The sequence below is a fragment of the Aotus nancymaae genome, unplaced genomic scaffold (genome assembly GCF_030222135.1).
Source record: "Aotus nancymaae isolate 86718 unplaced genomic scaffold, 86718_ANA_hifiasm-v0.15.2.pri h1tg000072l, whole genome shotgun sequence".
Taxonomy (NCBI): domain Eukaryota; kingdom Metazoa; phylum Chordata; class Mammalia; order Primates; family Aotidae; genus Aotus; species Aotus nancymaae.
The window spans coordinates 12,792,696-12,814,151 of record NW_026988487.1 but is presented as its reverse complement, the minus strand read 5'-3'; the positions used below and the strand labels follow the sequence as shown (position 1 = coordinate 12,814,151).

Here is a 21,456-nt window from a genome sequence, read left to right as displayed (position 1 = left end):
AGCCTGACCAACATAGAGAAACCCTGTCTCTACTAAAAATACAAAATTATCTGGGTGTGGTGGCGCATGCCTGTAATCCCAGCTACTCAGGAGGCTGAGGCAGGAGAATTGCTTGAACTTCGGAGGCGGAGGTTGCCATGACCCGAAATCATGCCGTTGCAGTCCAGCCTGGGCAACAAAAGTGAAACTCGGTCTCAATTTAAAAAAAGAAAGAAAGATAAGAAAAGAAAATAATGGGAAAGGATAAATCCTGAGGAACGTATATGATTGAGAGAGGTCATGTATCCAGATCAAGACAAAGTTCCCTGCGGATGAGATAGAGAATTTAGAAGCGGGTGCCCCCTGGATCCCAGAGGCACCTGGTGCTTAAACTTAATAAGATTTATAGGTGGCCAGGTGCAGTGGCTCACACCTGTCATCCCAGCACTTTGGGAGGCTGAAGCGGGCAGATCACCTGAGGTCGAGAGTTGGCGAGCAGCCTGACCAACATGGAGAAACCTCTACTAAAAATACAAAATTATCTGGGCATGGTAACCCATGCCTGTAATCCCAGCTACTCCAGAGGCTGAGGCAGGAGAATTGCTTGAACCTGGGAGACAGAGGTTGCGATGAGCCCCAGATCATGCCATTGCACTCCAGCAGGGGAAACAAGAGCCAAACTTTGTCTCAAAAAAAAAAAGAAGAAAAAGGAAAAGAAAATGTGAAAGGATAAACCTGACAAACACATATGATCGAGAGAGGTCATGTATCCAGATCAAGACAAAGTTCCCTGGGATAAGATAGAGAATTTAGAAGCAGGTGGGTCCTCCCTGAATCCCAGAGGCACCCAGAGCTTGAACTTAGTAAGATTTTTAGGTGGCCAGATGTGGTGGCTCACATCTGTAATCCCAGCTCTTTGGGAGGCTGAGGAGGGCAGAACACCTCAGGTCAGGAGTTTGAGACCAGACTGGCCAACATGGGGAAACCTCATCTCTACTAAAAATACAAAAATTAACCGGGCATAGTGGTGGGCACCTATAGTCCCAGCTACTCAGGAGGCTGAAGCAGGAGAATCACTTGAACCCAGGAGGGGGAGGTTGCAGTGAGCCAAGATCATGCCACTGCACTCCAGCCTGAGCGACAGAGCAAAACTCCTCTAAAAAAAAGAAAAGAAGAAAAGAGAAAAAGCCAGACTTCCATCACTTATGTGATAATTATGTGTTTAAGTGCGTTTTTCTGGACTACCAGTCCTTAACTTTCAGCAGTCTACCGTGGACCCCTGAGACCAAACCCAAATGTATGCCTCGCCCAATGCTAGGTTAGGAGGGGGAAAGAAGACGCAGTTCCCCATCCCTAAAACAGATGAGACCAAAGTCAACATGGAGAAGCTTTAATAGCAGGAGGTGGGACTAGCCTCCCGGCCCAGAAGAGAGCTGCGCTGCGCCTTTCAACTGCGGCAGCAGAAAAAGAGCACATCGTTCAGCGCAGTGTCATCGCCGGAGCCTAAAGGCCCCTCGATCTTGGTCTGCAGGCCGCACACACCCTTGGCGCAAGGGGGACTCCAGTCTCCAAAGTCTCCCCAGCTCAGCCCAGGCCCCTCCAGTTCCTTGCCGTCTGAACAGCGGAAGCGCACGTTGTTCGCTGCTGTGTCATCACCTCTCCCGATAGGTGGTTCAACGCGAAGCGAGAAAGCCACCAGGAAGCTGCTGCCAGGACACCACAATGGCTCACTCCACTCGCCCCACCTACAAGGGAAACGGAGATGCGCTGGCTCTGCGTGCTCCCCCGTTCACCAACAGGCCGATCACCTCTTGGGACTTTCCAAGCCAAGTGCTGTCTACACGACCTGGTAAGCTGGGTCTAGCTCCCTGACCTCCACCCCCAGCCCCGGTCTATACTGGCCTATACTGCCCCGTAGCTCTGGAGGAGCCAGCCTGCCTGTCGTGATGGAGTATGTCATAGAAGGTAAGGGACATACCATCACCCCGGGGGATCCGTGGCCCCTGTGCCCCACCTTCCAGACTTGGACTCTATCGCGTGCGCATTTCCTAGGGCGTTCCTGAGTGCGCAGTGCAGCCTGATCCCATTCAGTGCAGTGTCGTCGCCACGACCTTGGAAAGGCTCCACCTGAGTATCGAGAAGAGGAGCAAGGACGAGTCATGGAATTGCCATCCTTGACTCTGTGGTCCCAAGCATCTCCGCCCTCTCCAGGACCTAGGCCTGAGCCCCAACCTTGAGCGAGAACCCGCGGGCGAGGAATCCGTCAGGACACATCTCAGGCCAGGCCCAGTCGCCCCAGGGACCCCCGTTGGTCACTTGGATGACCGGCCTGTAGCTGTTCCGGCCATCTGTCTCTGCACAGGTGCAACACGTCGACCGCAGCAGCAGCAGCAGTAGCGATGGCAGCAGCTTTCCTCTGGCACCCAGCTCCATCCTGCAGCCTCTGAATCCGGCCTCCTAAGCAGATTTATATCAGTTTGGCCCCTGCAAGTACTCCAATTGCAGAACGGCCTCTCAGATTAAGTGAAACCCAAAACTAACCCACTCTTGGAACCCAGCAGACTTGATTTCTTGTTCCCAGAGGCAGAGGCTCGCAGAGCTACAGGAGAAGGGCAGTGACAGATGGCACGAACTGAAATAACCATCAACTACTGAAAGTTTACTATAGGCTATGAATTATGGTTCCAATTTCCGTCTTTTGACTAGACATCAGGATGAATGAACTTTCATCTACTGCAGTCAGTAAATTTAGAGAGGTTAGAAAACCATGGCCAGGTACAGTGGCTCACGTCTGTAATCCCAGCACTTTGGGAGGCAAAGGCAGGTGGATCACTGGAGGTCGGGAGTTCAAGACCAGCCTGACTAACATGGAGATACCCTGTCTCTACTAAAAAAATCAAAAGTAGCCAGGCTTGGTGGCCCATGCCTATAGTCCAGGCTACTCAGAAAGCTAAGGCAGGAGAATCGTTTGAACCTGGGAGGCAGAGGTTGACGTGAGCCGAGAGCAGGCCACTGCACTCCAGTCTGGGCAACCAGGGTGCAACTCTGTCAAGAAAGAAAGAAGGAAGGAAGGAAGAAGGGAGGGAGTGAGGGAGTGAAGGAGGGAAAGAGGGAAGGAGGGAGGGAGGGAGGGAGGGAGCAAACCTTTTGTGCTAGCTTGTAGACGTATGCCAAGCTTTGACATTAAATCTCTTCCGAACAGATTAGTTCCTGCTTCAGGAATTAAATAAAAGTTGAATGCAAGTTGACTGGTCTTTGTATTTCATCTCTGTGTTTTCTAAAACATTTCCTTTAAATGCTTTCCCTTTTACCCCAGAGACTAGCAATTGCGCTGGAGAACTAGTTAAATCAGCTGGGGGGAAACAAACAGAAGAGTGAGCCGCTCCTGTGTCAATGAAAAAGGTGACTAATTCACGTTTGGGTCCCACCTCTCAATTTATCACTGGCTGCTGGTGGGACTCAAATTAGAAAAGATAGAGTCCCAACCCCCCTACTCTTCTTCCTCACAAGTAGGCATGAGTGGAAGAGCTTCCTCTCATTCTCTAAGTCAGGACATTCCCTCTTGAAATGGCCTGGCTTTTCACATCTGTAACATCTGTCCTGTCCTCCTTCACTCCCAAGCACAGAGCCTCTCTGTCTGTCTTTCTTCCCTTCTTTCACAGCCACAGCCTTTGCAGCACTTACTTTGACTTTCTCCTCTAAAATACTGGCTTTGCCCTCCCTCCTTTTGCATTCCTCAATTCCAGGACCTTCCTCTTTCGCCACCTTTAGAAAACTTTGCAGGCATGGGTCTAAATGTAGCCCCTAGTATCATTTGTCCACTTCGACCAAAGATTTTTGCCTTCAGCTTTTGCCTTTCTTCATCTCTTCCGACATAGACTTTCTGGGCTTCTCCTAAGAGTTCTTCTATGGGCCAATTTTTCCAGTTCTCTGGCTTTTGCAATTTCCTTGCAATATCTGGCCAACTATTAGTAACAATTTTAACATTCCTTGTCCAGGGGGGCATTCTGGGCCTCATCAGTGTATTTTCTCATTTGTTCTCTCACTCTGTCTAAAAATTTCATAGATCCTTCATCTTTTTCTTGTTGTATATCAAAAGCTTTAGAAAGATTTTGAGGTCAGGGCACTGACTCCTCAATTCCTTTAATTATCATTTCTCTTAAATCTTTCATGTTGTCCCAGTGGGCTGCAATATTATTATCCCGCTGCAGGTCCTGAGCTGGACATTTAGAGTCCACTGCCGGGCCATTTTGGCTGAAAGAGTGTTCATGCTCTCAGGCTGCCATAGCAGCTCTGTGGGTCATATTCCGCTCTTCCTTTGAACAGAGAATACCTACGATGGACATTAATTCTGTCCAAGTATATAACTGGGGCCTAAACATTGGTCAATTTGTTCTATCACTCCATCAGGATCATCTAATAGCAGCTTAAGTTCTTTCTTTAGACCTCGGACCTCGGAAGCAGTTAAGGGAGCATTCACAAAGCCAACTGCACCTCTTCCCTGAGGCACCTTCTTTATGGAAAAAGCTTTAAGCTGATTCCCTAGAGGTAAGAGACTTTGAATATCTCTTTTACATTGTTCTATTTCCTGCAGGAGTCCCTTCTTCAAAGAAGGACACTCAGGCCCGCAATGATCAGGCTCCTGAGGTGACAGTTCCCAAGAGTCCGGGTTATACGGGGGAGGAATGACAGGGGTAGGGAGTTCTGGTTCTGGATCTGGGACAACAGTGGCCACCTGGGGAGGAGTAGGTGGGTTAGGATTAAGAAATCAGGGAAGATGGTCTAGGGGGTCCCATTTACTTGCAGGTTGCTCATGAGTAAAAACCTCACCCTTTTCAAATGAGTTAACCTCTGACTTTTTGCCTTTCTCTGCTTCTTTTCCGACATCCTTTAAAGGGTAAAGAACAGGCCCTCATCTCCAGCATAGAGCATAGACTATTTCTTCTTGTGAGACAGGGCTTTTGCTGTTAACATACATTATTAGAAGCTAACAGACCCACTCCTCATCCAACCCAAAGTTTGGCCAGACAACAGCAGGCTTGAGGATCAGTTCCTTGTGTTGCCAGAAATAGGGTTGCGGGGTCCAAGGATGACCCTGAGAAGGCCTTTCTCCATGCCCAGCTTGGGCTTTCTGGGGAGGAGAAGGCAAAATGGCCCACTGCCTCTGGGATCCACATCACTCCCTCTGTCTTCCTAGGAAACACATTCTGGTTTGAAGACCAAGGGCCAAGGTGAGAGACAGGTCCCGTAAAATACCCCTGGTCAGTATTTCTTTCCTTTTTTTTTTTGAGACGGCGTCTCGCTCTGTCACTCACGCTGGAGCTGGAGTGCAATGGTGTACCCTCAGCTCACCGCAACCTCCACCTCCTGGGTTGAAGTGATTCTCCTGCCTCAGCCTCCAAAGTAGCTGAGATTACAGGCATGCGCCACCATGCCCAGCTGATTTTTGTATTTTTAAGTAGAGACGGGGTTTCGCCATGTTTGCCAGGATGGTCTCGAACCCCTGACCTTCAGATCCACCTCCCCCAGCCTCCCAACGTGCGTGAGCCACTGTGCCCAGCTCAGTATTTCTTTTTTTTTTTTTTTTTTTTTTTTTTTGAGACGGAGTTTCGCTCTCGTTACCCAGACTGGAGTGCAATGGCGTGATCTCGGCTCACCGCAACCTCCGCCTCCTGGGTTCAGGCAATTCTCCTGCCTCAGCCTCCTGAGTAGCTGGGATTACAGGCACGCGCCACCATGCCCAGCTAATTTTTTTTGTATTTAGTAGAGACGGGGTTTCACCTTGTTGACAAGGATGGTCTCGATCTCTCGACCTCGTGATCCACCCTCCTTGGCCTCCCAAAGTGCTGGGATCACTTGCTTGAGCCACCGTGCCCGGCCAGTATTTCTTTTCTTAAAGGCTGGAGGACACCAAGAACAGGGGATCTGAGGTTGCCACCTCAAAAATCTTAGGGACCTATAGAGGAGGACTCTGGCTTGGTATGTAGGAAGAACCTTGTGAGAGAGAATGGAGAAGAAGGCTTCTAAGAAGATAGAGGGACCCAGGAGGTTAGGGTGGCTTCGCATGGGTAGCTTTGCTTTGGGGATTTCAAACAGGGCCTTGGTCTCAACTGGATTAGACCAGGAGTCCAGAACTGCTGCTTGTTGTCCCCAGCCTACCCTTGGCTTCAATACCCAGAAGGAGATAAGAGCAGGAACTGCTTCCAGGCAAACCAACGCTCCCAACCTCAAAAGGCTGGGGCTTGTTAGAGACGCCTTCCCAGAGAGCCTCACACCCATGTCTTTAGTGTGGCAGCCACACTAATTGCTTTTAACTGGCCAACAGGTGTCTGGTATTTTACCTCCAGGATGTTCTATAGAATATAAAAAGAATGGCAAGCGAAAGAGGTCCGAAGTTACTCACCGTGCAGGAGATCGAATGGTGCTCCTTGCTGGCTCACCAAGTCTGTTGCCAACAATACAGTTGCTGGGTCCAAGGATGGCCCTGAGAAGGGCCTTTTTTCCTGCCCAGCTTGGGCTTGGGGCTCAGCTTCTAGGCTTCCCTTGCTTGAGGAATCGCGCAGACAGCCTTAACCCCACGGTGACTGTTACAGCTCCAAACAAGTGTTTGCAAACCAAGAGAGTGAGCAGCAATGCAGTTGACTGAGCAAGCAAAGATAAAGCTTCCACAGCACGGAAGGGGACCTGCCGTTGTTGGTCAGGGCTGCCTGGGCTTATATCCCCAAGTAATTTCCCCTTTTGCCAGATTTTTTGTCCAATGGAAGGTGTATATTTTCAATCCTCCTTCCAAATGGTGGGTTTTTTGATCCTTTTTACCTGATTGGCTTGGCAGCTCAAGACTCTTGAGTTGCCAGGTGTTTGCCACCTAGTCCTCAGTGGCCAAAAGGCTTGTGACCTTGAGTCACCTCGTTTCTCCTTTCTGGTGGTGGTTTCCTCATCTTCTATTGAACTGGCAGGCAGTATCAGGATGTAGTTAAACAGTAATTTTCAGTTGCTTACCGAAACTCTGAACACAGCTACCCGAAATGGTTGTGTGCTATAGCTGGCCTGGAGCCAGAACCTGAGCAATGCCATTTTATAAGACAAAGCTGTGTCTCCAAAATGAGTTGTAATAACTGCCCCATTCTCTTTGCAATAACTGCTGACTTGGTTTCTGTAAATAAGACTGCTAGTCTGCTCTGGATAATGTCCACCAGGTGAAGTTGTTTACCTTTCTCATCAGTAACTGACAGAATTGCTGGCCTTTGCTTATCAGAATGCACAGCCCAAGCTAATCTCATCTTGGCCCCTGTGAACTAAGATCTGTAATTTCCACCGGTACCCAAACCATGTGTAAACTAACATTTGTCTTGACTTTTGTGAATCATTTATGTAGCAATTAAAGTGACAATAAGCCCCCAGCCCTCGGAATGTCCGGAGGCCCCCACCCCTGTCCCTGCCCAGGAGGTGATTTACAGAATCCACCAGCCCTCGGAATGTCTGAAGCCCGTTGATCCGCCTCCCCGCTCCTCAGCCCCACTCCCAAGGTGGTCTTTCGGGTATAAAAAGCCTTGACACTCTCCCCTCGGGGCCGCAGGTTTGAGAGACGTGAGTCCTCCGTGGTCGCCGGCAATAAAGACCCTGCAATTTGGCATACTTTTGTCTTGGTGAATTATTTTAATCTCGCATCCCAATACTACAGTTGAAGTACCCGTGTTGACCTTTTCCTATGCTAGCATTTCCAGAAAGTTCCCCCTTGACCCAAAAGCTTTTATTCCTTCACTTGGTCCAAATAAAACAGCAATACTTTATCATGTATCGCTTTTTCTTATGTTTAGTCCTTTCATTGTCCTTCCAATGCTTTAACATATGCCCTAAAGGACAGTCAGAGGGGATTTGATCACCCTCATCTTTCCTTGTCTCCATTTTACTTCCGGTCCCTGTTTTACTAGGAACATTCCCCATACTGAGTACCAGTTAGGCTCAACCTGTTGACCTAGAGAGTTCTTGCCTAACCCTTTTCTGGCTTGCTCAAGGCTTAGCTTTGCACGCTTGAGGTGTTTCCTGCCTTTCTCTGCCCCGGAAGGGTTTCCTAAGCACTTCCCCACCCCTGTCCCCGCAAGGTCTCTTCCACTCTATTCCTTTCACTTTATCCTCTCTGGCCCCTTCTCTTGAGGGAAATTAGGTTCTTTTAGCATTGGCGGAACTGTATAAACCCCCAACGTCAGAATCCCTACAAGAGGGTCACCATTAGCCGTATGAGGTAACCATGGAACCACAGAGAGCACCTACTCACTCCACCCAGCAGTAGGGCTTATCACCAATCACACAGGAAGCACCACAAGCAGTAGTGCCTCTGATCATTTACACACACATTCAACCTCCAGAATCCTGAACACCAAGGAAATATTTTGTCACTCCCTTGTAACATTTCCTACCTTGGTCTGTGCACAGAGTTGCCTGGTTGCCCGGTGTTGCAAGCCTTTTTCCACCACGTTGCTGAGAGTCTGGCTTTATTCCTCACACCAGGTGGGTCCCAGCTTTCGACCTCTGAGGCTGCCACAACAAGGAAGCAGGGCATGCATCCTCGTGAGAGCAGATCATAGACCTCCCTGGAGTGGAATGGTGCCCCGTATGGGCCACCAAAAATTGTTAGAAGTAAGTGCTTATTCTCTGGTGTCACAAGGAAGAACTAGCATTCAAAGAGTTTTCTCAGCAAGGCAACTTTACTTTCTGCAGAAAGGGCACTATTCACCAGCAGTCTTGCCACAAGAGTGCAAAGAACAAAGGAAAGACAGCGATATTTATCCCTTTCTCATTGGGTCCTTACTGCTGTGTCCCACATCCATTGGCTGGAGCTGAAACTCACAATTTAAGCTAAAACCCAACTAGATAACAATTTAAAACTTTCCTAAGTAGGCAGTGGAGAACAAAGGAAAAGAGGAAGCTACCTGAGAAAGACTTAAAGAAACGATAACATTTCCGAACAAGGAAGGGACATGAGCTATGAACTGAGACCTGCCTGGTCTTGTCCAGACATGCCTGAGCAATCCAGAGCACATAACTGGGCCAAAGTGTAAGAGCTATGAATACAGAATGTATCTATCCTTTTATGACAGGTGATAGATATTTCAGACTTAACAATAGAATTATTATCAAAAAGGTAAGGAGGCTTCAGAGTAAATTAATCTTTAAAGAAGCTATTATTCCCAATACTTATTATTTATTCTTAAACTAAGAGGAAGTCCAGGCACAGTGACTCACACCTGTAATCCCAGCAGTTTGGGAGGCCAAGGCAGGTGGATCACCTGAAGTCAGGAGTTTGAGAACAGCCTGACCAACATGGTGAAACCCTGTCTCTACTAAAAATACAAAAAACTGAGCCAGGCCTGGATGTAATCCCAGCTACTCAATAGGCTGAGACAGGAGAATCACTTGAACCTGGGAAATGGAGGTTACAAAGAGCTGAGATTGTGCCACTGTACTCCAGGCTGGGCAACAAGGGCGAAACTCCATCAACAAAAAAAAAAAAAACAGGGCACAGTGGCTCATGACTGTAAGCCCGGCACTTTGGGAGGCCAAGGCAGGACAATCATGAGTTCAGGAGTTCAAGACCAGCCTGACCAACAGGGTGAAACCCCATCTCTACTAAAATTACAAAAATCAGCCGGGCATGGTGGCACACACCTATAATCCCAGCTACTCAGGAGGCTGAGGCAGGAGAATCGCTTGAACCCAGGAGGCAGAGGTTGCAAGTGAGCCAAGATCTCTCCCCTGCATTCCAGCCTGGGAGACAGAGTGAGACTCCATCTCAAAAAAAAAAAGAAATCAAAAAACAGAGTAGAAAGCTTTGAAGAGGAACTTTTTCTACTTTCTACGGAGGGGCAGTGAGAGAGGGTGAATTGAAATAACCATCACCTACTGAATATTTACTATAGGCTACGAATTATGCTTAATGCTTTGCAGACGTATTTAATTTAACACTCACAACAATTTTTAGGAGGTGAGAATTACCCTTCCTATTTTGTAGATGAGAGAACTGGCTCAAAAATGGCAACTTGCCTTCGGTTTACAGCCAAGGAAGCTGGGAAACATTCCAGCAGTGGGAGCAGAGACCAGGGCTAGGGATGGAAGTGATGTCACGGGAGTCCCACCAGGGGCAGGATGGGTCAAGAGCAACCCAGACTCCTCCAGGATGTGAGGGGATATCAGAGTGAGAACAAGGCAAGAATCCACCAACTAGAGAAGCTGAGAAATCTCCTGTCAGCTCAGAAGTCTCCTCCTCTGAGAGGTTTTCTTAGAGATCAGGGCCCTACCTAACACCTTAAGAATCCAGGACACCCCTCCCCACCTTAGAAGAAGATATACACAAACAGGAATTTTTTTTTTTTTTTTTTTTTTTGGAGACAGAGTCTTGCTCTGTTGCCAGGCTGGAGTACAGTGGCGCTATCTCAGCTCACTGCAACCTCCACCTCCTGGGTTCAAGCGATTCTCCTGCCTCAGCCTCCCAAGTAGCTGGGAGTACAGTTGAGTGCCACCATGCCCAGCTAATTAGTTTTTTTTTTGAGATGGAGTCTTGCTCTGTCGCCCAGGCTGGAGTGCAGTGCTTCAATCTCGGCGCACTGCAACCTCTGCCTCCCAGGTTCAAATGATTCTCCTGCCTCAGACCCCCCGGTAGCTGAGACTACAGGTGCCCTGCCACCACACCCAGCTAATTTTTTGTATTTTTAGTAGAGACAGGGTTTCACCATGCTGGCCAGGCTGGTCTCAATCTCTTGACCTAGTGATCTGCCCACCACGGACTCCCAAAGCACTGGGATTACAGGCGTGAGCCACCACACCCGACCCAACAGGAATAATTCTAAGAAGTTTGGGGACAGGAAACTAAGAACCTCTAAGAAGAGATCATGCTGTTTCTTCCATTGCTTTCTGTATCCTGGTATCCTTTCCCAGAATGCCTTTCCCCCTGTGACCACCAGATGGACTCCTAATTTGCAAAACAAAAAGCAAAAAAAGCTGGCTAAGTGTCTTTTTGGTTTGTTTGCTTGTGTTGAGAGGAAGTCTCAGTCTGTTGCCCAGGCTGGAGTGCAGTGGCACCATCTGGGCTCACTGCAACCTCTGATTCCCAGGTTCAAGCAATTTTCCTGACTCCTGAGTAGCTGGGATTACAGACGTGTGCCACCACACCCGGCTAATTTTTATGTTTTTAGTATGGACGGAGTTTCGCCATGCTGGCCTGGCTGCTCTGGAGCTCCTGACCTCAGGTCATCTGCCAACCTCTGCCTCCCAAAATGCTGGGATTACAGTCATGAGCCACCGTGCCTGGCCTAAAAAAGCCTAGCTAAATGTGTTAGGGGGCCACAACCCCTGATTTACCTGCCCCTCATATACACTCCTTTGTTTATTCAATACCCATTTATTTAGCAATAATGTGTTTTGGCTGAAGCAATATTCCAAGTGCTGTAGGCAACCAAGGAAAACAAGACCCCTGTCATCAGAGCTCACATTCCAGTGGGGAGACAGAGGATAAATTCTCCCCCAGTGGACCCTGAGTTCTGTGAAGACACCGTTGTAGTCTCCAAGCCTAGTGAATTCAGAAGTACTTAATAAAGTTTGGCGCAATGAATGATTGAAGGATTGAAGAGCCAGTCTGGAGTTCTGAAAATTAAACCACAGCCAGGTGCAGTGGCTCACACCTGTAATCCTAACATTTTGGGAGGCCAAGGCGGGTGGATCATCTGAGGTTGAGAGTACGCGAGTAGCCTGACCAACATAGAGAAACCCTGTCTCTACTAAAAATACAAAATTATCTGGGTGTGGTGGCACATGCCTGTAATCCCAGCTACTCAGGAGGCTGAGGCAGGAGAATTGCTTGAACTTCGGAGGCGGAGGTTGCCATGACCCGAAATCATGCCGTTGCAGTCCAGCCTGGGCAACAAAAGTGAAACTCGGTCTCAATTTAAAAAAAGAAAGAAAGATAAGAAAAGAAAATAATGGGAAAGGATAAATCCTGAGGAACATATATGATTGAGAGAGGTCATGTATCCAGATCAAGACAAAGTTCCCTGCGGATGAGATAGAGAATTTAGAAGCGGGTGTCCCCTGGATCCCAGAGGCACCTGGTGCTTAAACTTAATAAGATTTATAGGTGGCCAGGTGCAGTGGCTCACACCTGTAATCCCAGCACTTTGGGAGGCTGAAGCAGGCAGATCACCTGAGGTCGAGAGTTGGCGAGCAGCCTGACCAACATGGAGAAACCTGGCCTCTACTAAAAATACAAAATTATCTGGGCATGGTAACCCATGCCTGTAATCCCAGCTACTCCAGAGGCTGAGGCAGGAGAATTGCTTGAACCTGGGAGATAGAGGTTGCGATGAGCCCCAGATCACGCCATTGCACTCCAGCAGGGGAAACAAGAGCCAAACTTTGTCTCAAAAAAAAAAGAAGAAAAAGGAAAAGAAAATGTGAAAGGATAAACCTGACAAACACATATGATCGAGAGAGGTCATGTATCCAGATCAAGACAAAGTTCCCTGGGATAAGATAGAGAATTTAGAAGCAGGTGGGTCCTCCCTGAATCCCAGAGGCACCCAGAGCTTGAACTTAGTAAGATTTTTAGGTGGCCAGATGTGGTGGCTCACATCTGTAATCCCAGCTCTTTGGGAGGCTGAGGAGGGCAGAACACCTCAGGTCAGGAGTTTGAGACCAGACTGGCCAACATGGGGAAACCTCATCTCTACTAAAAATACAAAAATTAACCGGGCATAGTGGTGGGCACCTATAGTCCCAGCTACTCAGGAGGCTGAAGCAGGAGAATCACTTGAACCCAGGAGGGGGAGGTTGCAGTGAGCCAAGATCATGCCACTGCACTCCAGCCTGAGCGACAGAGCAAAACTCCTCTAAAAAAAAGAAAAGAAGAAAAGAGAAAAAGCCAGACTTCCATCACTTATGTGATAATTATGTGTTTAAGTGCGTTTTTCTGGACTACCAGTCCTTAACTTTCAGCAGTCTACCGTGGACCCCTGAGACCAAACCCAAATGTATGCCTCGCCCAATGCTAGGTTAGGAGGGGGAAAGAAGACGCAGTTCCCCATCCCTAAAACAGATGAGACCAAAGTCAACTTGGAGAAGCTTTAATAGCAGGAGGTGGGACTAGCCTCCCGGCCCAGAAGAGAGCTGCGCTGCGCCTTTCAACTGCGGCAGCAGAAAAAGAGCACATCGTTCAGCGCAGTGTCATCGCCGGAGCCTAAAGGCCCCTCGATCTTGGTCTGCAGGCCGCACACACCCTTGGCGCAAGGGGGACTCCAGTCTCCAAAGTCTCCCCAGCTCAGTCCAGGCCCCTCCAGTTCCTTGCCGTCTGAACAGCGGAAGCGCACGTTGTTCGCTGCTGTGTCATCACCTCTCCCGATAGGTGGTTCAACGCGAAGCGAGAAAGCCACCAGGAAGCCGCTGCCAGGACACCACAATGGCTTACTCCACTCGCCCCACCTACAAGGGAAACGGAGATGCGCTGGCTCTGCGTGCTCCCCCGTTCACCAACAGGCCGATCACCTCTTGGGACTTTCCAAGCCAAGTGCTGTCTACACGACCTGGTAAGCTGGGTCTAGCTCCCTGACCTCCACCCCCAGCCCCGGTCTATACTGGCCTATACTGCCCCGTAGCTCTGGAGGAGCCAGCCTGCCTGTCGTGATGGAGTATGTCATAGAAGGTAAGGGACATAGCATCACCCCGGGGGATCCGTGGCCCCTGTGCCCCACCTTCCAGACTTGGACTCTATCACGTGCGCATTTCCTAGGGCGTTCCTGAGTGCGCAGTGCAGCCTGATCCCATTCAGTGCAGTGTCGTCGCCACGACCTTGGGAAGGCTCCACCTGAGTATCGAGAAGAGGAGCAAGGACGAGTCATGGAATTGCCATCCTTGACTCTGTGGTCCCAAGCATCTCCGCCCTCTCCAGGACCTAGGCCTGAGCCCCAACCTTGAGCGAGAACCCGCGGGCGAGGAATCCGTCAGGACACATCTCAGGCCAGGCCCAGTCGCCCCAGGGACCCCCGTTGGTCACTTGGATGACCGGCCTGTAGCTGTTCCGGCCATCTGTCTCTGCACAGGTGCAACACGTCGACCGCAGCAGCAGCAGCAGCAGCGATGGCAGCAGCTTTCCTCTGGCGCCCAGCTCCATCCTGCAGCCTCTGAATCCGGCCTCCTAAGCAGATTTATATCAGTTTGGCCCCTGCAAGTACTCCAATTGCAGAACGGCCTCTCAGATTAAGTGAAACCCAAAACTAACCCACTCTTGGAACCCAGCAGACTTGATTTCTTGCTCCCAGAGGCAGAGGCTCGCAGAGCTACGGGAGAAGGGCAGTGACAGATGGCACGAACTGAAATAACCATCAACTACTGAAAGTTTACTATAGGCTATGAATTATGGTTCCAATTTCCGTCTTTTGACTAGACATCAGGATGAATGAACTTTCATCTACTGCAGTCAGTAAATTTAGAGAGGTTAGAAAACCATGGCCAGGTACAGTGGCTCACGCCTGTAATCCCAGCACTTTGGGAGGCAAAGGCAGGTGGATCACTGGAGGTCGGGAGTTCGAGACCAGCCTGACTAACATGGAGATACCCTGTCTCTACTAAAAAAATCAAAAGTAGCCAGGCTTGGTGGCCCATGCCTATAGTCCAGGCTACTCAGAAAGCTAAGGCAGGAGAATCGTTTGAACCTGGGAGGCAGAGGTTGACGTGAGCCGAGAGCAGGCCACTGCACTCCAGTCTGGGCAACCAGGGTGCAACTCTGTCAAGAAAGAAAGAAGGAAGGAAGGAAGAAGGGAGGGAGTGAGGGAGTGAAGGAGGGAAAGAGGGAAGGAAGGAGGGAGGGAGGGAGGGAGGGAGCAAACCTTTTGTGCTAGCTTGTAGACGTATGCCAAGCTTTGACATTAAATCTCTTCCGAACAGATTAGTTCCTGCTTCAGGAATTAAATAAAAGTTGAATGCAAGTTGACTGGTCTTTGTATTTCATCTCTGTGTTTTCTAAAACATTTCCTTTAAATGCTTTCCCTTTTACCCCAGAGACTAGCAATTGCGCTGGAGAACTAGTTAAATCAGCTGGGGGGAAACAAACAGAAGAGTGAGCCGCTCCTGTGTCAATGAAAAAGGTGACTAATTCACGTTTGGGTCCCACCTCTCAATTTATCACTGGCTGCTGGTGGGACTCAAATTAGAAAAGATAGAGTCCCAACCCCCCTACTCTTCTTCCTCACAAGTAGGCATGAGTGGAAGAGCTTCCTCTCATTCTCTAAGTCAGGACATTCCCTCTTGAAATGGCCTGGCTTTTCACATCTGTAACATCTGTCCTGTCCTCCTTCACTCCCAAGCACAGAGCCTCTCTGTCTGTCTTTCTTCCCTTCTTTCACAGCCACAGCCTTTGCAGCACTTACTTTGACTTTCTCCTCTAAAATACTGGCTTTGCCCTCCCTCCTTTTGCATTCCTCAATTCCAGGAGCTTCCTCTTTCGCCACCTTTAGAAAACTTTGCAGGCATGGGTCTAAATGTAGCCCCTAGTATCATTTGTCCACTTCGACCAAAGATTTTTGCCTTCAGCTTTTGCCTTTCTTCATCTCTTCCGACATAGACTTTCTGGGCTTCTCCTAAGAGTTCTTCTATGGGCCAATTTTTCCAGTTCTCTGGCTTTTGCAATTTCCTTGCAATATCTGGCCAACTATTAGTAACAATTTTAACATTCCTTGTCCAGGGGGGCATTCTGGGCCTCATCAGTGTATTTTCTCATTTGTTCTCTCACTCTGTCTAAAAATTTCATAGATCCTTCATCTTTTTCTTGTTGTATATCAAAAGCTTTAGAAAGATTTTGAGGTCAGGGCACTGACTCCTCAATTCCTTTAATTATCATTTCTCTTAAATCTTTCATGTTGTCCCAGTGGGCTGCAATATTATTATCCCGCTGCAGGTCCTGAGCTGGACATTTAGAGTCCACTGCCGGGCCATTTTGGCTGAAAGAGTGTTCATGCTCTCAGGCTGCCATAGCAGCTCTGTGGGTCATATTCCGCTCTTCCTTTGAACAGAGAATACCTACGATGGACATTAATTCTGTCCAAGTATATAACTGGGGCCTAAACATTGGTCAATTTGTTCTATCACTCCATCAGGATCATCTAATAGCAGCTTAAGTTCTTTCTTTAGACCTCGGACCTCGGAAGCAGTTAAGGGAGCATTCACAAAGCCAACTGCACCTCTTCCCTGAGGCACCTTCTTTATGGAAAAAGCTTTAAGCTGATTCCCTAGAGGTAAGAGACTTTGAATATCTCTTTTACATTGTTCTATTTCCTGCAGGAGTCCCTTCTTCAAAGAAGGACACTCAGGCCCGCAATGATCAGGCTCCTGAGGTGACAGTTCCCAAGAGTCCGGGTTATACGGGGGAGGAATGACAGGGGTAGGGAGTTCTGGTTCTGGATCTGGGACAACAGTGGCCACCTGGGGAGGAGTAGGTGGGTTAGGATTAAGAAATCAGGGAAGATGGTCTAGGGGGTCCCATTTACTTGCAGGTTGCTCATGAGTAAAAACCTCACCCTTTTCAAATGAGTTAACCTCTGACTTTTTGCCTTTCTCTGCTTCTTTTCCGACATCCTTTAAAGGGTAAAGAACAGGCCCTCATCTCCAGCATAGAGCATAGACTATTTCTTCTTGTGAGACAGGGCTTTTGCTGTTAACATACATTATTAGAAGCTAACAGACCCACTCCTCATCCAACCCAAAGTTTGGCCAGACAACAGCAGGCTTGAGGATCAGTTCCTTGTGTTGCCGGAAATAGGGTTGCGGGGTCCAAGGATGACCCTGAGAAGGCCTTTCTCCATGCCCAGCTTGGGCTTTCTGGGGAGGAGAAGGCAAAATGGCCCACTGCCTCTGGGATCCACATCACTCCCTCTATCTTCCTAGGAGACACATTCTGGTTTGAAGACCAAGGGCCAAGGTGAGAGACAGGTCCCGTAAAATACCCCTGGTCAGTATTTCTTTCCTTTTTTTTCTGAGACGGCGTCTCGCTCTGTCACTCACGCTGGAGCTGGAGTGCAATGGTGTACCCTCAGCTCACCGCAACCTCCACCTCCTGGGTTGAAGTGATTCTCCTGCCTCAGCCTCCAAAGTAGCTGAGATTACAGGCATGCGCCACCATGCCCAGCTGATTTTTGTATTTTTAAGTAGAGACGGGGTTTCGCCATGTTTGCCAGGATGGTCTCGAACCCCTGACCTTCAGATCCACCTCCCCCAGCCTCCCAACGTGTGTGAGCCACTGTGCCCAGCTCAGTATTTCTTTTTACTTTTGAGACGGAGTTTTGCTCTCGTTACCCAGACTGGAGTGCAATGGCGCGATCTCGGCTCACCGCAACCTCCGCCTCCTGGGTTCAGGCAATTCTCCTGCCTCAGCCTCCTGAGTAGCTGGGATTACAGGCACGCGCCACCGTGCCCAGCTAATTTTTTTTGTATTTAGTAGAGACGGGGTTTCACCTTGTTGACAAGGATGGTCTCGATCTCTCGACCTCATGATCCACCCTCCTCAGCCTCCCAAAGTGCTGGGATTACAGGCTTGAGCCACCGCGCCCGGCAGTATTTCTTTTCTTAAAGGCTGGAGGACACCAAGAACAGGGGATCTGAGGTTGCCACCTCAAAAATCTTAGGGACCTATAGAGGAGGACTCTGGCTTGGTATGTAGGAAGAACCTTGTGAGAGAGAATGGAGAAGAAGGCTTCTAAGAAGATAGAGGGACCCAGGAGGTTAGGGTGGCTTCGCATGGGTAGCTTTGCTTTGGGGATTTCAAACAGGGCCTTGGTCTCAACTGGATTAGACCAGGAGTCCAGAACTGCTGCTTGTTGTCCCCAGCCTACCCTTGGCTTCAATACCCAGAAGGAGATAAGAGCAGGAACTGCTTCCAGGCAAACCAACGCTCCCAACCTCAAAAGGCTGGGGCTTGTTAGAGACGCCTTCCCAGAGAGCCTCACACCCATGTCTTTAGTGTGGCAGCCACACTAATTGCTTTTAACTGGCCAACAGGTGTCTGGTATTTTACCTCCAGGATGTTCTATAGAATATAAAAAGAATGGCAAGCGAAAGAGGTCCGAAGTTACTCACCGTGCAGGAGATCGAATGGTGCTCCTTGCTGGCTCACCAAGTCTGTTGCCAACAATACAGTTGCTGGGTCCAAGGATGGCCCTGAGAAGGGCCTTTTTTCCTGCCCAGCTTGGGCTTGGGGCTCAGCTTCTAGGCTTCCCTTGCTTGAGGAATCGCGCAGAGAGCCTTAACCCCACGGTGACTGTTACAGCTCCAAACAAGTGTTTGCAAACCAAGAGAGTGAGCAGCAATGCAGTTGACTGAGCAAGCAAAGATAAAGCTTCCACAGCACGGAAGGGGACCTGCCGTTGTCGGTCAGGGCTGCCTGGGCTTATATCCCCAAGTAATTTCCTCTTTTGCCAGATTTTTTGTCCAATGGAAGGTGTATATTTTCAATCCTCCTTCCAAATGGTGGGTTTTTTGATCCTTTTTACCTGATTGGCTTGGCAGCTCAAGACTCTTGAGTTGCCAGGTGTTTGCCACCTAGTCCTCAGTGGCCAAAAGGCTTGTGACCTTGAGTCACCTCGTTTCTCCTTTCTGGTGGTGGTTTCCTCATCTTCTATTGAACTGGCAGGCAGTATCAGGATGTAGTTAAACAGTAATTTTCAGTTGCTTACCGAAACTCTGAACACAGCTACCCGAAATGGTTGTGTGCTATAGCTGGCCTGGAGTCAGAACCTGAGCAATGCCATTTTATAAGACAAAGCTGTGTCTCCAAAATGAGTTGTAATAACTGCCCCATTCTCTTTGCAATAACTGCTGACTTGGTTTCTGTAAATAAGACTGCTAGTCTGCTCTGGATAATGTCCACCAGGTGAAGTTGTTTACCTTTCTCATCAGTAACTGACAGAATTGCTGGCCTTTGCTTATCAGAATGCACAGCCCAAGCTAATCTCATCTTGGCCCCTGTGAACTAAGATCTGTAATTTCCACTGGTACCCAAACCATGTGTAAACTAACATTTGTCTTGACTTTTGTGAATCATTTATGTAGCAATTAAAGTGACAATAAGCCCCCAGCCCTCGGAATGTCCGGAGGCCCCCACCCCTGTCCCTGCCCAGGAGGTGATTTACAGAATCCACCAGCCCTCGGAATGTCTGAAGCCCGTTGATCCCCCTCCCCGCTCCTCAGCCCCACTCCCAAGGTGGTCTTTCGGGTATAAAAAGTCTTGACACTCTCCCCTCGGGGCCGCAGGTTTGAGAGACGTGAGTCCTCCGTGGTCGCCGGCAATAAAGATCCTGCAATTTGGCATACTTTTGTCTTGGTGAATTATTTTAATCTCTCATCCCAATACTACAGTTGAAGTACCCGTGTTGACCTTTTCCTATGCTAGCATTTCCAGAAAGTTCCCCCTTGACCCAAAAGCTTTTATTCCCTCACTTGGTCCAAATAAAACAGCAATACTTTATCATGTATTGCTTTTTCTTATGTTTAGTCCTTTCATTGTCCTTCCAAGGCTTTAACATATGCCCTAAAGGACAGTCAGAGGGGATTTGATCACCCTCATCTTTCCTTGTCTCCATTTTACTTCCGGTCCCTGTTTTACTAGGAACATTCCCCATACTGAGTACCAGTTAGGCTCAACCTGTTGACCTAGAGAGTTCTTGCCTAACCCTTTTCTGGCTTGCTCAAGGCTTAGCTTTGCACGCTTGAGGTGTTTCCTGCCTTTCTCTGCCCCGGAAGGGTTTCCTAAGCACTTCCCCACCCCTGTCCCCGCAAGGTCTCTTCCACTCTATTCCTTTCACTTTATCCTCTCTGGCCCCTTCTCTTGAGGGAAATTAGGTTCTTTTAGCATTGGCGGAACTGTATAAACCCCCAACGTCAGAATCCCTACAAGAAGGTCACCATTAGCCGTATGAGGTAACCATGGAACCACAGAGAGCACCTACTCACTCCACCCAGCAGTAGGGCTTATCACCAATCACACAGGAAGCACCACAAGCAGTAGTGCCTCTGATCATTTACACACACATTCAACCTCCAGAATCCTGAACACCAAGGAAATATTTTGTCACTCCCTTGTAACATTTCCTACCTTGGTCTGTGCACAGAGTTGCCTGGTTGCCCGGTGTTGCAAGCCTTTTTCCGCCACGTTGCTGAGAGTCTGGCTTTATTCCTCACACCAGGTGGGTCCCAGCTTTCGACCTCTGAGGCTGCCACAACAAGGAAGCAGGGCATGCATCCTCGTGAGAGCAGATCATAGACCTCCCTGGAGTGGAATGGTGCCCCGTATGGGCCACCAAAAATTGTTAGAAGTAAGTGCTTATTCTCTGGTGTCACAAGGAAGAACTAGCATTCAAAGAGTTTTCTCAGCAAGGCAACTTTACTTTCTGCAGAAAGGGCACTATTCACCAGCAGTCTTGCCACAAGAGTGCAAAGAACAAAGGAAAGACAGCGATATTTATCCCTTTCTCATTGGGTCCTTACTGCTGTGTCCCACATCCATTGGCTGGAGCTGAAACTCACAATTTAAGCTAAAACCCAACTAGATAACAATTTAAAACTTTCCTAAGTAGGCAGTGGAGAACAAAGGAAAAGAGGAAGCTACCTGAGAAAGACTTAAAGAAACGATAACATTTCCGAACAAGGAAGGGACATGAGCTATGAACTGAGACCTGCCTGGTCTTGTCCAGACATGCCTGAGCAATCCAGAGCACATAACTGGGCCAAAGTGTAAGAGCTATGAATACAGAATGTATCTATCCTTTTATGACAGGTGATAGATATTTCAGACTTAACAATAGAATTATTATCAAAAAGGTAAGGAGGCTTCAGAGTAAATTAATCTTTAAAGAAGCTATTATTCCCAATACTTATTATTTATTCTTAAACTAAGAGGAAGTCCAGGCACAGTGACTCACACCTGTAATCCCAGCAGTTTGGGAGGCCAAGGCAGGTGGATCACCTGAAGTCAGGAGTTTGAGAACAGCCTGACCAACATGGTGAAACCCTGTCTCTACTAAAAATACAAAAAACTGAGCCAGGCCTGGGTGTAATCCCAGCTACTCAATAGGCTGAGACAGGAGAATCACTTGAACCTGGGAAATGGAGGTTACAAAGAGCTGAGATTGTGCCACTGTACTCCAGGCTGGGCAACAAGGGCGAAACTCCATCCAAAAAAAAAAAAAAAAAAACAGGGCACAGTGGCTCATGACTGTAAGCCCGGCACTTTGGGAGGCCAAGGCAGGACAATCATGAGTTCAGGAGTTCAAGACCAGCCTGACCAACAGGGTGAAACCCCATCTCTACTAAAATTACAAAAATCAGCCGGGCATGGTGGCACACACCTATAATCCCAGCTACTCAGGAGGCTGAGGCAGGAGAATCGCTTGAACCCAGGAGGCAGAGGTTGCAAGTGAGCCAAGATCTCTCCCCTGCATTCCAGCC

The 21,456-nt window shown here is 48.6% G+C and overlaps 2 protein-coding genes across 6 annotated transcripts; both read right to left on the bottom strand.

The window, feature by feature from the left end:
• Positions 1–1,353: 1,353 nt before the first annotated feature.
• On the bottom strand, positions 1,354–7,137 carry LOC135270976 (vitelline membrane outer layer protein 1 homolog). 3 transcript variants are annotated; one of them, XM_064367616.1, is made up of 4 exons: positions 6,383–7,137; positions 2,212–2,472; positions 1,994–2,106; positions 1,354–1,724 (listed from the first exon to the last, which is right to left on the bottom strand). In XM_064367616.1, exons 2-4 carry the CDS (start codon positions 2,410–2,412, stop codon positions 1,427–1,429), a joined length of 612 nt encoding a protein of 203 aa, XP_064223686.1. In that variant the 5' UTR covers positions 2,413–2,472; positions 6,383–7,137; the 3' UTR covers positions 1,354–1,426. The 3 variants fall into 3 exon arrangements, with proteins under 3 accessions (XP_064223686.1, XP_064223687.1, XP_064223685.1); XM_064367617.1 differs by having other exon boundaries at positions 2,212–2,463; positions 6,383–7,136; XM_064367615.1 differs by having other exon boundaries at positions 2,212–2,436; positions 6,383–7,135.
• A 5,938-nt stretch (positions 7,138–13,075) lies between these two features.
• On the bottom strand, positions 13,076–18,715 carry LOC135270975 (vitelline membrane outer layer protein 1 homolog). 3 transcript variants are annotated; one of them, XM_064367613.1, is made up of 4 exons: positions 18,091–18,715; positions 13,934–14,194; positions 13,716–13,828; positions 13,076–13,446 (listed from the first exon to the last, which is right to left on the bottom strand). In XM_064367613.1, exons 2-4 carry the CDS (start codon positions 14,132–14,134, stop codon positions 13,149–13,151), a joined length of 612 nt encoding a protein of 203 aa, XP_064223683.1. In that variant the 5' UTR covers positions 14,135–14,194; positions 18,091–18,715; the 3' UTR covers positions 13,076–13,148. The 3 variants fall into 3 exon arrangements, with proteins under 3 accessions (XP_064223683.1, XP_064223684.1, XP_064223682.1); XM_064367614.1 differs by having other exon boundaries at positions 13,934–14,185; XM_064367612.1 differs by having other exon boundaries at positions 13,934–14,158; positions 18,091–18,709.
• Positions 18,716–21,456: the final 2,741 nt, after the last annotated feature.